General features: G+C 38.7%; 2 protein-coding genes and 1 long non-coding RNA gene across 3 annotated transcripts in view; 2 read left to right on the top strand and 1 right to left on the bottom strand.

Annotated features, from left to right (window-relative positions):
- The window catches only part of LOC100371592 (uncharacterized), a 40,051-nt gene extending 34,269 nt beyond the window's left edge, over positions 1-5,782 (top strand). The window contains exons 12-15 of the mRNA XM_085494691.1: positions 146-329; positions 1,106-1,200; positions 2,545-2,641; positions 4,011-5,782. Of these exons, the coding sequence (XP_085350817.1) occupies positions 146-329; positions 1,106-1,200; positions 2,545-2,641; positions 4,011-4,064 (430 nt within the window). The 3' untranslated portion in view covers positions 4,065-5,782. The remainder of the gene's footprint in view (positions 1-145; positions 330-1,105; positions 1,201-2,544; positions 2,642-4,010) is intronic.
- The window catches only part of LOC144364563 (uncharacterized), a 32,608-nt gene extending 13,024 nt beyond the window's left edge, over positions 1-19,584 (bottom strand). The window contains exons 1-2 of the long non-coding RNA XR_014927983.1: positions 19,509-19,584; positions 12,113-12,263 (exon numbers count right to left, since the gene is read on the bottom strand). This is a non-coding gene — a long non-coding RNA (uncharacterized LOC144364563). The remainder of the gene's footprint in view (positions 1-12,112; positions 12,264-19,508) is intronic.
- LOC146730039 (uncharacterized) lies at positions 9,684-23,792 on the top strand. Its single transcript, XM_085494692.1, has 9 exons — positions 9,684-9,837; positions 12,136-12,287; positions 14,445-14,592; positions 16,861-17,018; positions 18,128-18,396; positions 18,901-20,120; positions 20,854-21,273; positions 21,678-21,772; positions 22,125-23,792. Exons 1-9 carry the CDS (start codon positions 9,799-9,801, stop codon positions 22,156-22,158), a joined length of 2,535 nt encoding a protein of 844 aa, XP_085350818.1. The 5' UTR covers positions 9,684-9,798; the 3' UTR covers positions 22,159-23,792.
- The last annotated feature ends 325 nt before the right edge of the window (positions 23,793-24,117 follow it).

The raw sequence follows: 24,117 nt of genomic DNA, 5'->3' as shown, positions 1-24,117 counted from the left end.
CGACACACGAAAAGCTTACACGTGCGCGTCATGAACGCGTCGCTCATTGATTGTTTACGCATTTCCCAACTCTAGCGGTGTATCGTACATTGAATTCACAGTGCGCCCTCCTCTGTCTATTTAAAACAAGTCCTCTTTATTGTAGAACTGAACTGACAAAACTTACGTTCATAGTTCTCTATGACGACGGGTACATATCTGCTGCCAAGATCAGCGAACTATTGTCCACGTTCCCACAAGACACAATGGAACACAGGATTGGGTACAAGTTGTACGAAGGAGAGGCGGAACCGGTCACCGACCCGGTAAATGAAGATGACGATGATAGGGTGAGTGTGCGTGGCTCATCCGGGTTATATCACTTGTTATAATTTATAATCCGAGCCAGACACCTTGTCTACAGTTCATCTGGGTTTTACAGTCTATCATTAATAAAGGTATGAAATCTTGCACTTCCAAAAATGTGATAGATTACACGGCTCATCCGGGTCCTATTTCACACTATTAGTAATGAGAGAATCTGGCACCCCAACCATTTGAAATAATGCACAGCTCATCCGGGTCCTTTGTCATACTATTAGTATTGAGAGAATCTGGCACGTCCAACAATTTGATATAATGTATTGCTCATCCGGGTTCTTTGTCATACTATTAGTAATGAGAGAATCTGACACGTCCAATTATTTGATATAATGCGCGGCTGATCCTGATCCTTTGCACGTTCAACCATTTGGTATTAACCAATGAGTAATAAGAGCAACTATATATTTTTTTCATGTGTTTTCAACTTTTAATTTAACTATTGGAGCTAATAATTAAATGATTTAAATCTTCATTTAGTACGCAGATTATATATATATATATATATATATATATATATATATATATAACTATCATAACTGCTGTATTCACGCTTTAAACACGTAAAAAACACACTTTAGGTTAACATTTGCAAAATGGAGGATCTGATGAAGTACTGGGCCTAATATCACGTGGTATGAAGGTCTTTGAAAGGTTTCGTTCATATTTTGGATGAGTATGAGTACCAATTATAGTAATATTTGCCATGTCTTTGCTTGATGCCGATTTTTGATATTTTTTTCAGGGACAATTATCTGCTAATTGGTACATCATTCTTATCGTAATCATCATCTTAATCTGCATACTAATTGTCATAGTAGCTGCAGTTTTGGTTTACAGGTACAGTGATGTTATTCTTATAAATAATCACATTTGTCTACGTTGACAGAAACAAGAATCGCACGAGGGCGCACATGCAGGTTTTATTATGGAATGTTTATAATTACATGACAATATTTGCATACTCTCGAGAGTGGTTCGTGAACCATATTCATAACAATAGATTATTTATTTATAATCTCACGATATTTCCTCTTAGGTGGACTTCGGCAGATATGAGGGCTCAGCGTCAAAGTGTTGTTTGAATCCGAGCTGCCGACTACTCTGGCAGAAATAACGATTCTCCGCTGACTTCAGCGTAGGAGAAAATATTGCGGGATTATATATTTATAACATGCATATTTCCACATTCCGAAAAAGTGAAACGGTGTAGTGTTGAAAGTAGAACTATTACCGAAATAACACCGAATACAGTTATATCATTGCGCGCGTCTCGTATGCTAATTTTGTGGACGCGAAAATACACACGTGAGCTTGCTTTAAAGCGGGAGGGTCGTCACCTGCGCACGCGCGGGAATTGAGTCCCAAGCGACGATAACAACACACGTTAAAACGCAAAGGCTCATGGGAAGACGCTTGTTTGTAAACAGTGACACGCTATGGTCATCTGTCGCATGCGCAGGTGACGACTCCCCCCGCTTTAAAAAACGAATCATTGTAAACACTGACACGCTATGGTCGTTTGCCACATGCTTTAATATGGGTCAATTCCATTAGGGAAGCGAACATTATTCTCGAGGAAATAGAGTCCGAAATAATATGGAAAACGATTAAATTTTGTAATGTTGCATTGGTTTTATGATGAAATTTTGATAAAAAAAAGTATATTGTTTGTGATATACATTTTAACACCGTTAAAACGTTAACAAACCTTCCAGCGTGACAATTTTGTTTTCGATTGTATATATTTCAATAAATGGAATGTGCTGTATATGAACGCGCAGTAACATGCTTAATAACTTAAAGGGAGGTAATCGTCGCGCAACGCATGCGCGAGATATATGGGCCTCAAATAAAGATGATGACTTTGACTGTTCAGATCAACGAGTACAAACTGAGACGACCAAGCTTTTATTAGGTATTTTATTAGGTGATTAAAAGGTATCGAAGAAATCCGGCGGAAATTAGCGCAGGTCAAACCTCATACTTGTGATTGCCATTAGAAGAGCGCATTGGATTGTGGGAATTCTATGTTATCAGTACAAATGTCGCACATGCGCAGCGCGACGACCACCGCCTTTAAAGGCAAAGTTTGAATTTGGTAGAACTACGTTCGATTTTAAAATAAATGTGATAAAATAAATGCATAATTATATGTTTTTATATTCTTTGTGGTACACGAAGACGAAAAAGAGTCTGTAAGAAGCAGATAATAGAAAACGACTACGTTGACATGGACCCCATGCAAGTGGCGTTTGAAAACAAAGTTTACAGCGACCTGGTGAGTATGTCTACCTCTTGCGGGCGCTCGTCCAGTCTGAAAATTATACGAATTCTACGAATAGTAGATGTGGATGTGGCTTACCTATGTGAATGCGTGTGCCTATGGTAACGTACTACACATGAATAAAAAATAAAACTATTTAAAAATATAATACGCCAATACAGGCACGTTCAATTTGGTTTAGTGATGAATATTCATGACACAAAAAGTCACGTGTTGATATTGAGATGCCACACCAGGTTTATCATCTATGTAATCCGGCAGCCAATCAGAGACACGGAATTCTGCGCCGGCTACATACGAGTTACATAATGATTAACCAGACCAATCGTGGTGTACTATATGATGATATATTCATTTAATATATATTTAATATTCTCTAAGTTTCTCAATTAGCTTTTGTATCGTATTAAGCATCCCTTTTTATATCTAGCGCCCTCTGGCGCTTCTATGGCCTAATTGGATGAAACGCGGGTCGTTTAATGCAGGTCAGGTCGTCCATCATTCGTCCGCCCAGATTTTTTTTTTTTTTTTTACCGCATACTGGATATGGTGTGCAGCTTACACGCGTGATATTGCATTTGTGTATGCACTAATAAACGTTTTACCGAATGTCAGCAGCCTGACGCTGACGTCACGGTGTCTGTAGTTGTCGCTATAACAAAAGCAGGAGGCTCGCTACATCCGGAAAAGTGGCATACTAGTATTTACATATCCTGTCAGATGCGATACGTCGAAAGAGGGTGCAATTTACAGAAAAGCTCTATACATTAATGTTGTAGCTTCAGATTATTCGTTTTCTATCAACAATTCGCTGCTTTTTAGGGTTAATAGTTTTATTGACACCAGTTTCACCTTTTTTCCGTTTACTGCGAGATCCCGCGTTATGCGTGAAAATTAACGTAAAACAGGACAAACAAAAGTCACAGCGCCGTGGCGTCAAAACATCCTGCGAAATTCGACAAATGGGAAAGTATTTTTTTTCGGTATTTCCTGCCTCATATTTCACGAGGGTCAAGTTTTTTGAAGTAAGAATATCTCAAAGCTATATTTTTCTTTTTGAAAAATCAAAATCAAATCGTTCGATTTTCGTGGCAGACGTCCAATCCGAGCCTTTCACGCATTGAGCGAGATATCGCAGTGGACGGGAGCTCAGTTGACCGATCTATGCGTGAAGCACATTACTAGTATTATTGATGAATAAACAACATAGCAAACCGGAAATGAAGACACGCGTTTTTGTTTCGATGCTACCCACTGTGCCCCAGTATGTACAAAGCGCCCTCTATTCCCATTTGAGTCACACAGATATGTAACACAAATAACCAACGTGATATTCTAAAATATTGATTCTGTTTTTGTGCAGACGTCATCCGAAAATGTAACACAGACCAGTACATCGAAAGAGAACGAGTGTTGATTCAAAGATCCACACATTTTGCAGAAAAATCAAAGTGTTCAGAAGAAGAAGAACGAACATCTACAGCTCTTTCAACAACATGATCCGCATTGCAACCAAGACAGTTCACACTTTTATGTTGATACATTGTATCTAATTATGTAGATTACGTCTACAACAAAAGAGGTGTGGATGATACTGATATCGAAAGAGCTGTAGTTGTGCATTTTATAATGAAAATAATGTTGGATTAAAACATAAAATTTGTAGGCTTGCAACATAATGGATCAAACCATGGGACAGAGCAAGAAGTGTTAAGTGCCAATCTTTTGTCAAATTATACAGAAATGCATAATAATTGCGTTTATTCTCTCTGAACTTCACATTGGTTAACGTGTAGTTCAAGTTACTGAAACAGAGTACAGAAAACATTGAGTTACAGCCCCCATATTTTAGAAACCACGTCCACTTTTGCGAAACCACACAAAATTGTAATTTGTTGTTCAATTAACAAAACTCATTCGAGTTACGGGCAACATTCATTTTTGTTGTTGGTGAACGTCCACATTTATTAACTCGAACTTTAATCCAAACTTACGGGCAACATAGATTTTTTGTTTTGTTTAACGTTCAAATTTAGTAACTCGAGTTACGGGCAACATGTAACGTTAGAGAGAGAGAGAGATATTCACTGAATTTTAATTTTTTGCAAAGATATTCACCAGGTTTTAAATTCACATTCGATGGTTGAAATTGCATATTCACTCGGCTTTATTTTATAAAAGCCTTTAGCAATGAACACAACTTGGAACTTGTGATATGGGTGGCGTAGAGGGCGCTATACTTACCGTTTTTGTTTGGTGCTATTGCGCACTCAGGCTATTATGTTGATCTAACGTTGTCGTCATGCCAATGGAAATATTGTTCACAAATCATAGCGCTCTAGTACTGTGAGGTTACCCATCTGAAACGTTGTGTTTGAAGTGTGTGTAAACTAGACGCAGCCAAAACAAACGTCATTTCCAGTACCTTCTTCCGGTTTGCGTAAATTTGAATGCACTTGAATAAAACACGGCAATAAGCTGCATGATTCTAAATAGATCTGTGGGGATCAGACGGTATTACTATATTTGGTCATTGCGTTATATTTTACGTTTATATCATCTTTTTCGTTATTCAACGTTCGATGGTGTTCCTCGGCATGCCTCGGTTTAATTCGGCGTTTCTGGGAGCTGTTCGTGTAGGTGATTTTCCGCCCTCTGTCTTCCGTCAACAATTAATTTTTCGATTTTTTCTTGAAAATTATTAGGTTAATTTCTTTAGTACTTGGTAAGTAGGTACAATGGATGGACATTTGTTAATTTCATGATGATGTCTTCAATTCTTTATTTTTAGCAAATATTTTTGTAATTTTTGATGAAAAAATGCTATTTTCGACTTCTAACGGCTCAATTGCTTTCATACTTGGTATGTAGGTACTATGGGGGGGGGGCTTTCTGGGATTATTAACAAGATGATAACAATTGTAATTGTCATGGCAACAAAACATTCTGGGGAGAAATCGCTAATGTCTCATCGTTCAGAATATTATGCATTCTTGACGTCATGACACACATATCGTTCACAATACAATTGTACGACTGTTCAATATTTTCCCGCCAAAAAAATTAAATATAGGAACAAAATGTGTTGTAAAATATCAAAATATGTTTGGAATAAAATGTTACTAATGATATATATATGTTGCTGTTTGTACGACTTCAATATGACAAAGGTCTTGAAGCGGGAGAGTCGTCACATGCGCATGCGTCAGATGACCATAGCGTGTCATTGTTTACAAACAAGCGTTTACCCATGAGCCTTTGCGTTTTTAGCGCGTGTTTTCATCGTCGCTTGGGACTCAATTCCCGCGCGTGCGCAGGTGACGACCCTCCCGCTTTAAATAGAAAACGTCGCCTCAACGACAAAAACAAAATTTCTGAAAATGTTGTTCGTGCGAGTATTCGCGTGCATTGGATTTCGCAAATACTGTAGAATACTTTATTTTCCCTTGGAATTTATTTTCGCTGAAGGAATGATTCCGTGAAAATTAAATCCAGCGAATATACTGTTGTTCCTATATTTTACATTCAACTCGTCAAAAATCAGTGAAAATAAATTCCATACAAAACATGCCTTTTGAGCCAAAATTAATTCCAGCTAAAATAAAGTATTTTACAGTAGTCTATTCATGGAGATGCTTAATTGTTTAATGAAGATGCTTAATCGGACATTGATTTACAAAAACTTTGAGTTAAAAATGACCACTCCTATATCCGAGTAACCACGTGTACGCTCACTTTTGAGAAGCCATGCCGGAATTGTAACTCAATTTTCAATTAACAGTTAACAGAACTTCAAATTACGGGCATTATACATTTTTGTTTTTGTTGAACGTCCGCATTTAGTAACTCGAACTGTAATTGAAAGTTAACCGAACTTCCCGTTACGGGAAACATAAAACGTTAAGCAAAATAAAAAAAAAATCTATGTTGCCGGTAACTCGAAGTTCGGTTAATTTGTAAAACAAAGGCCGAAAACTCCCAGAAAACTGCTGTATTTTGGTATGGTTGTTCAGAATTGCTTCAAAGTTGAGTTTGTTTTGCTTCCTCGACTTTAGCTATATTCACCAGCTTTTCGACCGGCATTCCACAGCAGCTGCGGAGAGCCCATGGAAAAACATGGTACGAGGTGCGCATCTTAGCAACGTGGAACGTTCTCCGGTGATGTAGCTCCGCCCCCGAGGATATCGTGTCTATGGAGACCACACTGCCTGAGTGCTACCAGGTGCAATCCATCACAATGTAGGTCTGCCGGCGAGGCGTTCAATGTTCCTTGTCTTGTCGAACAATGGAGGTAACAATTTAGTCGAGTTAATGCACCCCGGAAAAATACACATTCTCACACGATAATTCACACGACTCATGCTAATGCACTCACCTTCGAGAAAAAAACACGTATTTTCGCTATAATACACGTGAATAGGAGCTAATGTACTTTTCCCGCGAGAAGCACGTTGTTTTGCGAGAATTCACCGCTAAGACATGATTGGGTGAAATATCTCTATTCATCACAGCTTTACGTATGCCATATATATATTTCAGTTCTCACGGAACACTACTGTAAACACTTTTTAATTTCGCTATTTTCCGTTGCAGATAGGTAAAATCCGCTAAATTAAATTAAATCCATCTGAACATGTAAAATAACAATAGGACATTTTGTGCGAAGTTCGTGAACATAAAACCCAGTTAAAGCGGGGGGGGGGTCGTCACCTGCGCACGCGTGGGATTTGAGTCCCATGCGACGATAACAACACACGCTAAAAACGCAAGGGCTCATGGATAGACGCTTGTTAGTAAACAATGACACCCTGTGACCATCTGACGCATGCGCAGGTGACCACTCACCCGCTTTAAATTCAAGTTGCACAATATATCCAAAAAGTGAAAATAAATGCAAGCGCCGTCACCCCATTGTCATGCCACCTCGACCCGCGTCGGAAAAATAGCACAATCGTCACCCTGAAGTTAATAGGTATTTTGTAGATGTTCGACGAACTGAACAGATTAGGCTGGAAGGAACAGTACAATAGACCATTGTTCACGCGATACGGTATTGCACGTGACTCCCGGACAAGTACACAATGAACGGCTCAATTGTACAAGTGGTGAAAGCACCGTCCCTTTGAGGGACGGTAGTGAAAGCAAGTGTAGCTACGAGGCGAAAACAACACCTTAATTCCATCGCAAAATAAATATGTGGAGTGGAGTTTCAGACACTCAGACATTTCCTCACTGAAAACAAAACTTGTATGCTGTTCGGCTATTGCAACACCATTCTGTAAACCTTTCCACCACCAGACTTTCTCGCCTTTTCTGCACTTTTTTCTTCTACTCTTCCGTATTTTCTTGAACTGAGTCCTAATTTTTGAACTAACAGGCAAAATTTGAATACATTTTCAATTTTTACTAAAAAAAATGGTTATTATTGTACTAATCTTCTCAGAAGGAAAGGGCAGACTATAAACAGGACTATTTTGTGATTGTTTTAAGTTGACATGGTCGAAGTGCGGTGTTAAAGCGGAGGGGTCTTCACCTGCGCACGCGCAGGAATTGAGTCCCAAGCGACTACAGTATAACAACACACGCTAAAACGCAAAGGCTCATGGGTAGATGCTTGCTTGTAACTTAGACTCCTATAGATATAGCAGTCTGAGTTTGTAAACAATGACTCGCTATTAACACTGACGCATGCGCGGGTGATTGCTTTAAACACTTACTACCCCGAAAACGTCACGGTACTTCAATTCATATTCATAGTTAGGTTACATCCTTCATGGTCTCCGTAATTAGTCGATGTTTATGCCTTTGAATAATCGCTTAGACGATTTTCAGTTCACTGCGAGATCTCGCGTATTGCGTGAAAGTGGCGGACCGAACGTATACCGCACTAATCGATTTGATTTTGAACTTGAAATCTTTTATTATAGCTCTATGTCGAAATGCCGATCTTTTGCGGAGGCGGAGGCACGAAATGTTGCATGACGGGCGTTATCTGAAATCTAGACCTTCTTAAACGTTATTTCCTGCAGATAGGGGGACTGTGATATGCAAATGGCGATGGCGAATCCTTGAGCTCGTGAGATCAAATCTCGCGAGTTGCGTGTAATCATAATATAACTAAACTGGCCTATACTGGCTCAGACGACAACATCGAACACAAACCCACCAACAACAACACGGCATTGGAAATAGTTTTACGTTTTTTCCCACTTTAACCTTTTCACCACCAGTTCCCCCTTTTCATCACACATTCACAAAATAGTCCCGTTTAAATTCTGCTTTTTCTTTCAGTAGATTGAACCAAAAATAGCTAATTTGTTGCCTAAAAACTGAATATTGACTCGAATTTTGTCTATTGGCTCCAAAATCAGAGTTGATTTCTAGAAATATTGATAAATATAAGACAAAAGTTTAGAAAAAATTGGGCGAGGAAGTCTGGTGGTGAAAATGCCTTCTGTGAGCCAAAGTAAACTCGTCACAAAATAAAATCTATCAATTTTGTTTCATAATTCTCCACATTTTCATCTAGGTATGTAGTCCATAGGAAATTGTAACTACCTAGTCCAAAATTATAAAAATAATTATCAAAAAATACTCACAAATATGACAAATGTTTCATAAAACAATTAGGATTAATTATGGACTATTTTAGCCTGGGCGCGTGACAAACTGAAATCGACAATCAAATTTAACTTCACGAGGCGGTATTTCAGTATCGTCAAATCCCTAAATAAAACGCAGAGTTTTAATGCATACTTTTGAAAACAACTGACTTCAGGGTGTCAGTATGTCATTACGCACCCCGGGGACAACACATGTAACAGAGCCGAACACATGAATCTACGCTAGAAGCCACCATCTAGAACCAACAATGCAACACAAAGTATTTCCATTAATACACCTAGTGGATATTCCGACAAATATTTACCGATTGCTTGGCAGAAACATTGAGGAATAATAGACAAATATTTACCGATTACTTGGCGGGAACAACGGGGGACAAAACACATAGGACATTAGGCTCGGCTACGTCACACACAGGTACACATAGCGTGCGTAGCGTTGTAGGGCCACAGACTCGCGTCGTGGATTCCTCCAATGTCACCTGAAAGTTGTTGTTTCCTCCACGCGGATACAGATTGACGACAAAGATGCGATTACTACTTGTGTTAGCGATTCTTCTATCACAGGTATGGTTTATGTATTAAACACACAGTACAACAGAGTACTGTAAAATACTTTATTTTAGCTGGAATTAATTTTCGCTGAAAAGACCTTTTTGGTGTTTTGGATGGAATTTATTTTCACTGATTTATGACCAGTTGAATGTAAAATATAGGAAAAAAAATGGTATATTCGCTGGATTTTACGTAGACTGTTTTCTAGAATAATTTTGTTTACGTTCAGTGTGATGGTGCTGATTGGGATCTCGACACAAATATTATGGTTCACAGACGATCGGGACAACAATAAAAACGTGAGAGAAAACACGCGATCAATGGAATGCATATAACGAGATAGTAAAAGAGAATGGGGTGAAGGAAAAGAAATTGTTGAACGGTCGATTAAAACAAAGAATGCATTGACTTGTGTATACAATACAAGCAAGAGCAATAGTAGCAACACAAATGTGGGGGAGGAATCGTACAGAGAAGACGGGGGAAAGGGAAACAGTTTGAATGAGGCAGTTTCGGCAACTTTGGAACGACCGATGAAGTAGTTAGGTCTCTTTAAAATAATATCCACGCCAAAGGAACCTGAAGACCACACACAGATGAACCGGCAAATGTTGGATATGAACTAGCGGTTTTGAAAATTTACAGAAACTTGGCCATACAGCACTTAGAATGTCGTTTGGTGTTCGTTGAATGTCATTGAATAGGACAGTTTCGGTAACTTTGAAACGACTAATCAAGTAATTAGGTCCACGCTAAAACACCGAAGAACTAGTAAATATCGAATATGAATTAGCAGTTTAGGAGATTGACAATAAATTATCCATACAGCATCGATATCTAGACTATGGTTTGATGTTTGCATAAATTTCTAAAGTTAAAACTTTTGAACAATTGTTACACCGTAGCCTCGTTATAACGAACACCAGTATAATTAATTTTCTGATATAATGAACACAATGCACGACTCCTGCGTATAGCAAACCCAAGGTATTATGTGCTTCATTATAGTGAACATTTTACTACATTGTATAAATAATTACAAGTCTCCCAAAGAGTTCGTTATAACGAACACCTGTAAAATTAATTTTCTGATATAATGAACACATTGCACGACTCCTGCGTATAGCAAACCCAAGGTATTATGTGCTTCATTATAGTGAACACTTTACTACATTGTATAAATAATTGCAAGTCTCCCAAAGAGTTCGTTATAACGAACACCTGTAAAATTATTTTTCTGTTATAATGAACACATTGCACGACTCCTGCGTATAGCAAATCCAAGGTATTATGTGCTTCATTATAGTGAACACTTTACTACATTGTATAAATAATTGCAAGTCTCCTAAAGAGTTCGTTATAACGAGGTTACAGTGTACTAGTATATTGGACAACGTGTGTTTGTGGAAACAACAACATAGGATAACCCCTCTGACAATAAAACATCCTGATGGAAAAATAACCGAATAAGAATTGATATTGACGTGGACTTCTAGCTTATAACAAAGCTGTGTAAAAACGACAAATGACGATTCAGACATTTTCTAGACGCGTGAGATACTCTCTTTTAACACGTACAACTTGTGGAGTCGCCCTAATTTCAGTCACTGGCTGGTGCAAATAAAACGCAATAAAGGATTTATTTTCACGATTTTACACTGCATCAAATCAAACATCAAATCACTGATTGGCTGCCTTCAGTACATTACCATGGGAACTCGCATGCGCAGATTGACCGACTGCCTGACTGACCCGTAAGGCACGCCCACAACACTCCAGACCAAATCACTTGTCCATTATTCTTAATTTTTTCAAAATCTTTCGACATAGACGGTATATAGTCTAATCAAAATGTTAACTTTGCGGTGTGATATTTGTAGGACCGTGTTAGTGATCATAACACGACTAACTGTAAACTATACTGAAAAAATGGCTGATGTAACGACGTACTCAGACATAGGTATCACGTGACACCGAATGTCCCAATACTGTAAAAAGATTAGTTATTCACTGGGTTTTAATTTTGCTTATTTCACTGACTGGAAAATACGCTAAATTAAAACCCAGTGAATATGTAAAATTGAGCATAGAACACATTATCTAAATGATAAAACCGTGAATTTAAAACCCACTGAATATGCCTGAAATGGTAAATCAGTGAAATTTAAGCCAAGTGAGAATTAGTCATTTACAGTATTATTTTAATATTGTAAATGGCTTTGTTTAATATCCATGTGGTGTGTGCCCCCCTACTATATGTATTGCTAAGATGTGGCGATGTACTAACCTAAACTAAAATGCCTTTATTAGATTATACACAGAGTGACGGCAGGGGCAACGTTGCAAATTCAATTACTGCAGTTTAATAACAATGACGATGAACTTCACAATGGAGATGACTGTGATACCTGGTCGGCCTGTGACGTACTCTTCGATTTCTGTATAGAGAAGAAAGACGCTACGTAAGTCGTGCGGGTTTTAGATGTGGAATCCATTTTGAATATCAATAGACTTTATGCATAATTGACAAAGGTCACACATCCTGGCACTTTGCATACATCCACAGGTCGCACATCCTGGTATTTCTTGAAACTTATGTGGCTTAACAGTCATTTTTTACAATAGTATACCCCAAATGCGGCTAGGGTGGATCATTTGAAACTCTTGGGAGGGGGGGGGGGGTAGCAAAACTATGCAAAATATTGTTTCCTTCACTTTGTGTTTTTTTTAATGATGAATTCGCTGTAATTTATGTTATAATTTACTCTAAGAAATAGGCGTGGATAATTTATTGATCCCAGCAAGTTTTTTTTCCATGATTATTTTTTTTTATTCTGCCATCATCCCAGAGTTTCTACTAGGCACCTCCATTGTTAAGTATAACGGCACATACTAGTATTCTGTTGGTGTCCAGAGAGGGAACAGCCAACACGCCTTTACGTGGAAAACGTTAAAAACTCGATGGATTATTTACGTTATTACATGTAATATTAGGTTTTGAGGGATGCTGAATCCAAAGAAGTACACTAAGTGAACCACAAAAAACGTGCGTTAGAGACATACCTATGCATAATTTGGTTTGCCAGTACTTAATCCATTTTTAACACCTTGGCTACTCTATTGACATTGGCTGTCTATTCTACTGATGTAGCTCTTGAGCTAGCTGATAACAGACTTTCATAATTAATTATAAGATAACACCCTGGTTTAGTATGGATTAAAGGAATAGCTTATAAGGGTGCTTTCAACCACAGGTTATTATACGAGTAGTAGGGGAATGTACCGGCGATTGACTAACTATGCCGATCACAATGTAGTTGAAGGTTAGTTTGATTTGCCAGTACTTAATCCATTTTTAACACCTTGGCTACTCTATTGACATTGGCTGTCTATTCTACTGATGTAGCTCTTGAGCTAGCTGATAACAGACTTTCATAATTAATTATAAGATAACACCCTGGTTTAGTATGGATTAAAGGAATAGCTTATAAGGGTGCTTTCAACCACAGGTTATTATACGAGTAGTAGGGGAATGTACCGGCGATTGACTAACTATGCCGATCACAATGTAGTTGAAGGTTAGTTTGATTTGCCAGTACTTAATCCATTTTTAACACCTTGGCTACTCTATTGACATTGGCTGTCTATTCTACTGATGTAGCTCTTGAGCTAGCTGATAACAGACTTTCATAATTAATTATAAGATAACACCCTGGTTTAGTATGGATTAAAGGAATAGCTTATAAGGGTGCTTTCAACCACAGGTTATTATACGAGTAGTAGGGGAATGTACCGGCGATTGACTAACTATGCCGATCACAATGTAGTTGAAGGTTAGTTTGATTTGCCAGTACTTAATCCATTTTTAACACCTTGGCTACTCTATTGACATTGGCTGTCTATTCTACTGATGTAGCTCTTGAGCTAGCTGATAACAGACTTTCATAATTAATTATAAGATAACACCCTGGTTTAGTATGGATTAAAGGAATAGCTTATAAGGGTGCTTTCAACCACAGGTTATTATACGAGTAGTAGGGGAATGTACCGGCGATTGACTAACTATGCCGATCACAATGTAGTTGAAGGTTAGTTTGATTTGCCAGTACTTAATCCATTTTTAACACCTTGGCTACTCTATTGACATTGGCTGTTGGGCTAACCGATAAGACTTTCAAAATGTAAAAATAAATTCGTATGAATATTACAAGACACATTAATCTTTGTATGACATCACTGGTGAAATATTTTGTCCCCTTGTGTGCATTCTTTATAAATCCGTTATTAATATTTGAACTAGAATTATTTATAACATACTGGACATTGTTTTGATTAAAGATTAAAGATTTTCCGTTTTCGACATTGTGAAATTCTTTCGTTTTCTTTGCAGAAAAATATGGTGAAATACAATACATATTATAGTTTTTTCTGCAATGTTTTTGTGCAATCGGGAATTATGAGAATTATCACTCAGTTCTTACGAATTATTCCTAATATATTTCTATATAAATCAGTTTCTGTCAGTCGGAATAAACGAAAGAATTTCAAAATGTCGATAATGGATAGTGTTTGACAAAAGTTCAAAGGTTAATGTATTCAAACGTCATTATTCTCTACAGGGCAGATAACAATTATAACATGGGGAGTGATTGTATGGTCTACAAATCAACTGAGAGGATTTATGAAGATGATAATGCGTTTACATTCCCATCTACAATACCAGATGGAATCAGCAACCCATTCAGCTTCACAACATCTTCTTATAACGTGAGTATCACATATATCAAATATGAATTACATTCAAATCAAATACGAATTACATTCGAGTCACAAATGAGGTACATTCAAAACACGTTGGAGTGTCAAATCAAATACGAGCCTGAGTTACATTCGAGTCACAGATGAGGTACATTCAAAAAACGTTGGAGTGTCAAATCAAATACAAATTACATTCGAGTCACAAATGAGGTACATTCAAAACACGTTGGAGTGTAAAATCAAATACGAGTTACATTCAAGTCACAAATGAGGCACATTCAAAACACGTTGGAGTGAAATAAGAATTACATTCAAATCAAATACGAGTTGCATTCGAGTCACAAATGAGGTACATTCAAAACACGTTGGACTGAAATACGATTTACATTCAAATCAAATACGAATTACATTCGAGTCACAAATGAGGTACATTCAAAACACGTTGGAGTGAAATAAGAACTACATTCAAATCAAATACGAGTTACATTCGAGTCACAAATGAGGTACATTCAAAACACGTTGGACTGAAATACGATTTACATTCAAATCAAATACGAATTACATTCGAGTCACAAATGGGGTACATTCAAAACACGCTGGAGTGTCAAGTCAAATACGAGTTACATTCAAGTCACAAATGAGGTACATTCAAAACACGTTGGAGAGAAATAAGAATTACATTCAAATCAAATACGAGTTACATTCGAGTCACAAATGAGGCACATTCAAAACACGCTGGACTGAAATACGATTTACATTCAAATCAAATACGAATTACATTCGAGTCACAAATGGGGTACATTCAAAACACGTTGGAGTGTAAAATCAAATACGAGTTACATTCAAGTCACAAATGAGGTACATTCAAAACACGTTGGACTGAAATACGAATTACACTCAAATCAAATACGAGTTACATTCGAGTCAGAAATGAGGTACATTCAAAACACGTTGGACTGAAATACGAATTACACTCAAATCAAATAGGAGTTACATTCGAGTCACAAATGGGGTACATTCAAAATACGTTGGACTGAAATACGAATTACATTCAAATCAAATACGAATTACATTCAAGTCACGAATGAGGTACATTCAAAAAACGTTGGAGTGATATACGAATCACAACTAAATCAAATACGAGTTACATTTGAATTATATTCAAACCACGTTGCAGTCACATACGAATTACATTCGAATCAAATAAAAGTCACAAGTTATAAATGAATTACATTCAAACCATTTTAGAGTGAATTAAATTCAAATCAAAAACAAAGATCAAGCACTTTACTTAACATCCACGGGTCGTACATCCTGGCAATTTACATAACATCTACAGGTCGCACATCCTGGCAATTTACATAACATCTACAGGTCACACATCCTGGCACTTTACATAACATCTACGGGTCGCACATCCTGGCACTTTACATAACATCTACAGGTCGCACATCCTGGCACTTTACATAACATCTACAGGTCACACATCCTGGCACTTTACATAACATCTACAGGTCGCACATCCTGGCACTTTACATAACATATACTGGTCACACATCCTGGCACTTTACTTAACATCTACTGGTCGCACATCCTGGCACTTTACATAACATCTACGGGTCGTACATCCTGGCACTTTACATAACATCTACAGGTCGCACATCCTGGCACTTTACATAACATCTACGGGTCGCACATCCTGGCACTTTACATAATATCTACGGGTCGCACATCCTGGCACTTTACATAACATCTACGGGTCGCACATCCTGGCACTTTACATAACATCTACAGGTCGCACATCCTGGAACTTTACATAACATCTACAGGTCGCACATCCTGGCACTTTACATAACATCTAAGGGTCGTACATCCTGGCACTTTAAATAACATCTACAGGTCGCACATCCTGGCACTTTAAATAACATCTACAGGTCGCACATCCTGGCACTTTACATTAAGGCTCATGGGTAGACGCTTGTTTGTAAACAATGACACGCCATGGCCATCTGACACATGCGCAGGTGACGACTCCCCCGCTTTAAGCCACATTCAAGTGACAATCAAGTCGCAATCAAGAAAAATATTTCTTATTCGAGTTGCATTCAAATTAGTTCAGTGTATACGGAGCATGTCTCCGTGCATACAACTATTTGTATTTGCCACCATGACAAAGAGAGAGGTCGTGTTTGCACCTCATTTCCGGCCAGCCTCAGTTTGATATGTGCATCCGGTAAAGTGTTATATATTTAATAAAGACAGTGTTGTGTTCTGTAGGGTGGAATTACATTTAAGGCCAAGGCTTACGATTGGGACTACCTTTCTAACGACCTCGTAGACAGGTATAGAGTGGAATACAGCAAAGCAGCAGCCAGGTCGTCAAGTGAGGCATCTTGGAGCCCTACAATTACGTCCAACGGTGAGGTTGGTTCATGGTAAGTTGCACCATAAATTTACAATAAATTATACGGATTCATTTGTTTAAAGGTGGAAAGGTTTCAAGCAAGGTACAGTAAAGGACAAAGAGCCGTGGTCGTTATAAACATTTTATAAATACTAGACAAAGTATACATTTTTTTAAATCAAGGTAAATGCTAAAATTCAAATTGACCAACCCGGTATTTTGACATCACCGTTAGTTTTAGATAATATTAATTATATATTTTTAAAATTATCCTAAATTTGAATGTGGGCGGTCGCAGTTGCTATGTCACGTGAAAGCATGCGCGCGCATTAAGGGCGTAGACCATGTTTCGCTCTTGAGCCAATCATCATTGAATATTTGATTTTTAATAAAAGCTGATGATCGGCTTTTACAATTCACTGTAATGACTATGTGTCATTTGTTTAGTTTTAACGGCGCCTGAAAACAGCGAGCATTTCTATGATGAGATCATATTTATTCATGTTATCAGAAAAATCCGACGCATAGATTGGGCATAAAATATGATCATTACACATGCACATGGTCTAATTATTCCCCCAACCTACCATTACAATAAATTATTTGCATGATTCATTGTCACGTGATAATGCCGAGTTCGTCATGCAATTTACCATTTTTGTTCATCCTCGTTCGTAGTTAGCCATTTTATAATCGATAGCAAATTTCTTCCAAATAAAACCCGACTTGTGTAGTCACTTGCGGCAAATGTGCGTGACAGACAATTCTATAGTCGTGGCCCCTAAAGCGATAAAGCACTTTTATGGACTAAATTGGTTAAATGAAAGCAGTTGAAAATGCCGATATCGTTTTGAATTGTAGTCGTCCATTCATTATGATTATGGTTTAGGAGAGATTTTACTATATTCCAGAGGCAAACGACTACACAACTAAACACAGTTGTCGATTTGAACGACATAGCCTTCAGCCATGACGTCATACGTCATGATGCGCTCCTTCACTAGAGGGCGCGATCTATATGGATGGTGCATTTCATCATCATGATATCATCAAACCTGAACGCGCAAAAGGCACGTTGTGTGAAATAGCTTACTAGTAATGTAAACAACTGCCATTGAGTCTTGTGTTCACACCCCCTAGGATAACCTTTAAGTTTAAAGTGTATTGTCAGAACAACTATTATGGAGCCTCGTGTAATACACACTGCGTGCCCAAGAATAGTAACCAGAACGGCCACTATGAATGTAACCCTGACACCGGAAGTAAAGTCTGCCATACCGGATGGACATCCCCTAGTACATCCTGTAAGACGAATATTGATGACTGTGCTGGAGATCCTTGTCAAAATGACGGCGTTTGCACAGACGTTGTCAATGGTTACGTATGTACCTGCGTGGCTGGATATGAAGGTAGCGTGATTTCTATTTACGATATGTCTTTCACATTTACTATGGGAGACAGTGAACCGTGACCTGCAATGTTTGTCAGACATCAAATTAAAGATGGACACCGATTGTGACAGAAAACTAAGCACTAAGAATCAATTAAACGTATCTCATATGTGGTTGGCTAAAGGGATAACCATAAAAAGCGTTGATCTGTCTTCATCGGCCATTCAGTCTACTATATTCTAAATCATGACCTAGACATGTGTGCTGTTGTTTTCATCTGTTTACAATATTCTTTGTAGAGATTTTTTGCTTAGGTGGAATAACACATTTTTTTCAAGAGTTTAGAAAAACCTCTTGATTAAAAATCTCCAATTCTTGAGTAAAATCTGAAAATTGACTAAAATTTTGTCTGCTCCGAAATAATATTCTTTTTAGAAATATTGAAAAATATAAAAAAAAAGTGCAGACAAATATGGGCTAGAAAGTTAAGAAGAGGTTAATTGTATGTTAATTATATTTCAGGTGCACAGTGCCAGACAGACACTGACGAATGTGAACCAGAGCCCTGTTTTAATGGCGGTGTGTGCATAGACCAAGTGAATGGTTTTGAATGCAACTGTCCCGATGGTTTGTCCGGATCGCAATGTCAGACTAACTATGATGAGTGTGGAAGCAACCCCTGCCAGAATGGCGGTGTCTGCATCGACAGTGTTAACTCGTACGTGTGCCAGTGTGTAGACGGATATGAAGGTGATGATTGTGACATCGACGTGGACGAATGTGAAGATGACCCCTGTCTGAATGGTCAGTGTGAGCACGGTGTGAACAGCTACACGTGTACGTGCGATGAAGGATATGAAGGCGTTGACTGCGATGTGAATATTGACGATTGCGTTGATGCAGATTGCCAAAATGGTGGCGTGTGTCAAGATGGTATTGCTGAGTACACATGTCTCTGTGCAGCTGGATATGAGGGCGTACACTGCGAAGTTGACATTGATGAGTGCGCCGAGGTGCCGTGCCAAAATGGCGGAACGTGTACTGATGGATTGCTTAGTTATGACTGCGCATGCGTGCTTGGTTATGAGGGCATCAACTGTGAACGAGAGATTGACGAATGCCATACTCACCCATGTCAAAATGGCGGAATCTGTGCAGATGCTTTCAACGGCTACTACTGCTCTTGTATGCTCGGTTTCCAAGGTTACGACTGTGAGGTCGAGATTGACGAGTGTGAACTTGGGCCATGTCAGAATGGAGGGACATGTAACGATTTGATTGGTGGATTCACATGCGACTGCCCCATTGGGTTTTGCGGAATGATCTGTGAAGTTGACCTCGACGAGTGTGCCAGCATTCCATGTCAAAATGGCGGAACTTGCATCGACGGTGTCAATAGCTATGAGTGTGCATGCGCAGAAGGGTCAGAAGGTGTACAGTGTGAAATAAACATCCAAGATTGTCCGCATGTATCTCCGTGTCAAAATGGCGGAACCTGTGTCGATGGCCTGAATGACTACACCTGTCAATGCGCACGTGGTTATGAAGGCGATGAATGCGAGCTGGATGTAGACTACTGTGCCGATTCACCGTGTGAAAATGACGGGGATTGCTTTGACGGCGAAATGGGGTACTCCTGTACCTGTCAACCTGGATTTGATGGAGCAAATTGTGCAAACGATATAGATGAGTGCGCCCTCTACAGTGTTGTGTGCGAGAACAACGGCACCTGCGTAGACGAGGTAAGCATAAAAGCATATTCCACCTTTGTGATGTTCCGTCTTCCCGACTTTTTCTTTACCTTTCTCTGTTCTGATATTTATGTGCTATACTTTCTTTGATAATGTTGAATATTCCGTGTTACTCACTCTGAAGTGAAGCCACCACACAGTCGGCTGCTAACAGGACATTAAATGCGCGAACAAAATGTTGAAACCAGCAAACTACACTTGTCGATTACACGAAATCCAAAGTTATGTATTGAATAAAGGGTCTTCTGGTCAGAAGTGTGAATGAGATTAATTTCATTGATCGACGATTATCAGAAAACTAGGAACACATACTGAAATTTGCAGAACTGAGTGATACCCCCGGCAATCACGCACACACAACCTGCCCCCGATATTTTCCAGTAAAAAATGTGTAAACTGACCTTAGACGATTAACCAATGGTACAACATAAGAGGTGTGGGATAAAAGTAAGCACCCTGCTTATTGGTTGACGAGAAAGAACGTGTAATTTATGCAATTCTTGCCCTCCATAGGCCAAAATAAGCCTCCTAAATTCAATATTTGATTATTCTGGTACATATTGATCAGGTCAGTGGTTCTTTTTACGGTGTTTTCAGTTTTGTGTCATGTTGTAGTTGAATGCCTATGTCCAAACATCACATCCGCGAGTGAACAAAATCCATACAAAGACAATGACGTCACAATCAATGTTTGACCAATCACGTCTGGGGGTTTTCCTTTCAGGTAAACTCGTATTACTGTGAGTGTGCATTTGGGTGGACGGGTACCGATTGCAGTGACGTGGATTATTGCTATGGTAACGAGTGCGAATATATCTCTACTTGCGAGATAGACGGGGAGGGCTACCGGTGCGTCTGCGATGCAGGGTACCAGGGCGTGTACTGTGAAAAGGAAATTGATGAGTGCGTGGAGAATGGTTACAAGTGTCGACATAACTCCACCTGTGTCGACAAGCTGAACGCCTATGAGTGCGAGTGTACGGACACTGGGTTCACTGGTAAGCACTGTGCCACTGACGTGGACGAATGCTTGGATGAGCCGTGCGCCAATGGTTATTGTAATAACACTGAAGGTTCGTTCGACTGTTATTGTTTCGATGGATATGAAGGAACGTATTGTAATATCACGGTTAAGGCTAAATCGGTAAGTAGAGCGTGACTTGCAGTGATGACCAACGCTATTTTGAAAGGCGGTGGTTGTCGCGCTGCGCATGTGCGACATTTATTTTCCCATAATCCAATGCGCTCTTTTAATGGAAATCACAAGTATGAGGTTTGACCTGGGCGCGACTTTATTATTTTTCGATACTTTCCAATCACCTAAAACAAGACCTAATTAAGGCTTGTTAAGGTCTCAGTTTGTTCTCGTTGATCTGCACAACAATCAAAGTCGCCATTTTTGTTTATATGAGCCCCATATATCTTGCGCATGCGTGACACGACGACTACCGCCATTTAAGACTCTGAGTTGTAATTTGCATAATTTACGTACAACTCAACACAGTGTCAAGACTACCTCTCATCTCGTATCTCGTCTCTTATCTACAGGTGTCTTATGGCATAACCATAGGTGGCGCTATTGGTGGGACCTCAGCCGTTGCCGCATTTGGTACAATTGCAACCGTTGTCGTTAAGAAATTGGGGTATGTTTGAATTATAACATGACTGACAGTTATCACCGCCATTGCGAGTTTCAACTGCATCATTATAATTTGATTTTATAGCGTACATTTGATGGATTAGCAAAAACCAGGGCCACGTGTTCTCTGTGTTCGAGTACGTCACTTAGTGTGCCATTTGTTGTATCCTAGTCCATAGTTAGATTGACGTGCCCTTCAAAAAATGGAGTTATCAGTCGCCATATAAATGTAGTGTGCTCCGGGAAACAATTGCCAACGAGCCTTATAGTTGACGTCATCGAACGTCATACCACGCACGCGCAGAAACCGCAAATTGTCAATTTAATGTATTCATGTTTTGCTTGTATCGTTTTAGCTTTTCGGCCTTCAGTAAAATATCACCAGCCTAGGACACCCGTCAGCGTCTCCAGTGACGTCACACTTCTCTGGTGTACCTTCTCCCTATGATGAATCTCGACAGTTAACGAAGTATAATCACCCGCCACCTTGGGTTTCGAACTGAAGTAGAAGTCTTGATCATCGTCTGCACATTTTGATAATTTTCACATGTTTTTATTTTACCGGTAGTTACAAGACAGGTCGAGACGAATTATAATTTTGCACTACTGGGCATTTTAGTACACATGCTGCAATGCATTATGGGAGAACAAATCGTATTTTAGGATTTACTCAAGATTAATATATATTAATATACATCTGTCACCGTAACGCCATAAGTTTTAGCGTGCCGTAATTTTGCGGTATTTTACTTGGTATCCTATCATATAAGGAAATGCGTATTCTAAATATGGAATGATTACGCGCGTATTCGTCCTCTTATAATAAAAACAAACATGGCTGCCACCAGGGTTTGACCAGACTCCACACAAATAAGTTCGCTGATTCTGTTCTAAACTTTTTGGATTCCGGCATTCTCATGATGTATCCTATGAAGGAAAAGATGTATAATAAGGTTATTACGAGGACACCTCAAAGAATTCACTCAGACAGTATGCCGTCGCATCAACCTCCGCTGCGCGTCGGTCGATACTCCCACTGTACTGTTTTCGTGCATACTTTGAGGTATCCTCGTAATAACCTCATATTAATATAATTTCGCAATATGAAGAAATAATTTCACAATAGAAATCACTGATAAAAATTTCCTATGACATTTCGGATTCTTGTTACTAGAAAAAAAGTCTGGAGACCACAATTGTGTTTTATTTACCTTATTTTATTACCCGTAATAATGAAATTATGAAAAAGATGGCATACACTAGTAATATTTCATGTCACACTAACCTCATTAAATATGACAAACAGGAGATGCTAACGATGAATGAATTGCGTAATAATAATTTAAAGCGGGAGGGTCGTCACCTGCACATGCGCGAGAATTGAGTCCTAAACGACGATAACAACGCACGCTTAAAGGCTCATGGGTAGACCTTTGTTTGTAAACACCGACACGCGCATGCACAGGTGACGACTCCGCCGTTTTAAAGTACATCGAAAGTTTCTTGTTTCTTGATACAGTAACATTGACTAATCATTCGAGTCTTTTCCATGGAAACTAATGATTGAAATGTTTAAAAATGGCCGCCATGAATGTATTTATCATAATAATCCAAATCAGCGTTTCTCGAAACACTGCCCTAACTTGTTTTACGACAACATTGTTTATTGGCTGAAAGTATAAAACAATAAAATTTAGAAAATTCTGAATATTTTCGTTGAGTATGAAACTCAGAGAACTGGTGGCGAACAAAGTATACCGACGTGGCCGGTGGTAACAAAATAGTGAATGTACTTTTCGTTCGGTAATTATTGCCTCCATCTTGTTTATATCGCATCGTCATTCCTTATTCGAACTTTGTATTTCCTAATACGGTTTCGTTGCATATATTGTATTGGAAATTTCCAATTTTGATAATATCAAACAATTTTGTACATTTTCACCAAAAAATGTGATTTTGGTAAGATGTGTTAACTGTGTGAATATTGCATGTTTAACAGAAATTATATCTATATTCTTACTGCAGTCCTTATGAGTGTATGTGGTTTTGTTCGAATGGCAAAGCCCACTGTTCCTCTTGGCTATGTAACCATGAAGGCAATGCGTGTGAAAATGGAAAAACACGTCACGTGAACCTCTCGCTCTCAATGAGATCTTGGCGGCCAATGTATTCACAAATTCCCATCATGCCTTCAACAGAAGAAATCCAGAGTCAATGTAATTTAATATGTAATTATTTCGTGTTTTTATATTTAATGCGACCTTGTACGATACTAATTTATTTGCATTATTTATATGTATTACCGAATGCAGTAAGCAATATACCTTATTTGCATATGACCTCAGAGAT

The sequence above is a fragment of the Saccoglossus kowalevskii genome, chromosome 20 (genome assembly GCF_978046115.1).
Source record: "Saccoglossus kowalevskii chromosome 20, keSacKowa6.1, whole genome shotgun sequence".
NCBI lineage: Eukaryota > Metazoa > Hemichordata > Enteropneusta > Harrimaniidae > Saccoglossus > Saccoglossus kowalevskii.
This window is presented reverse-complemented; position numbering and strand designations above follow the sequence as displayed.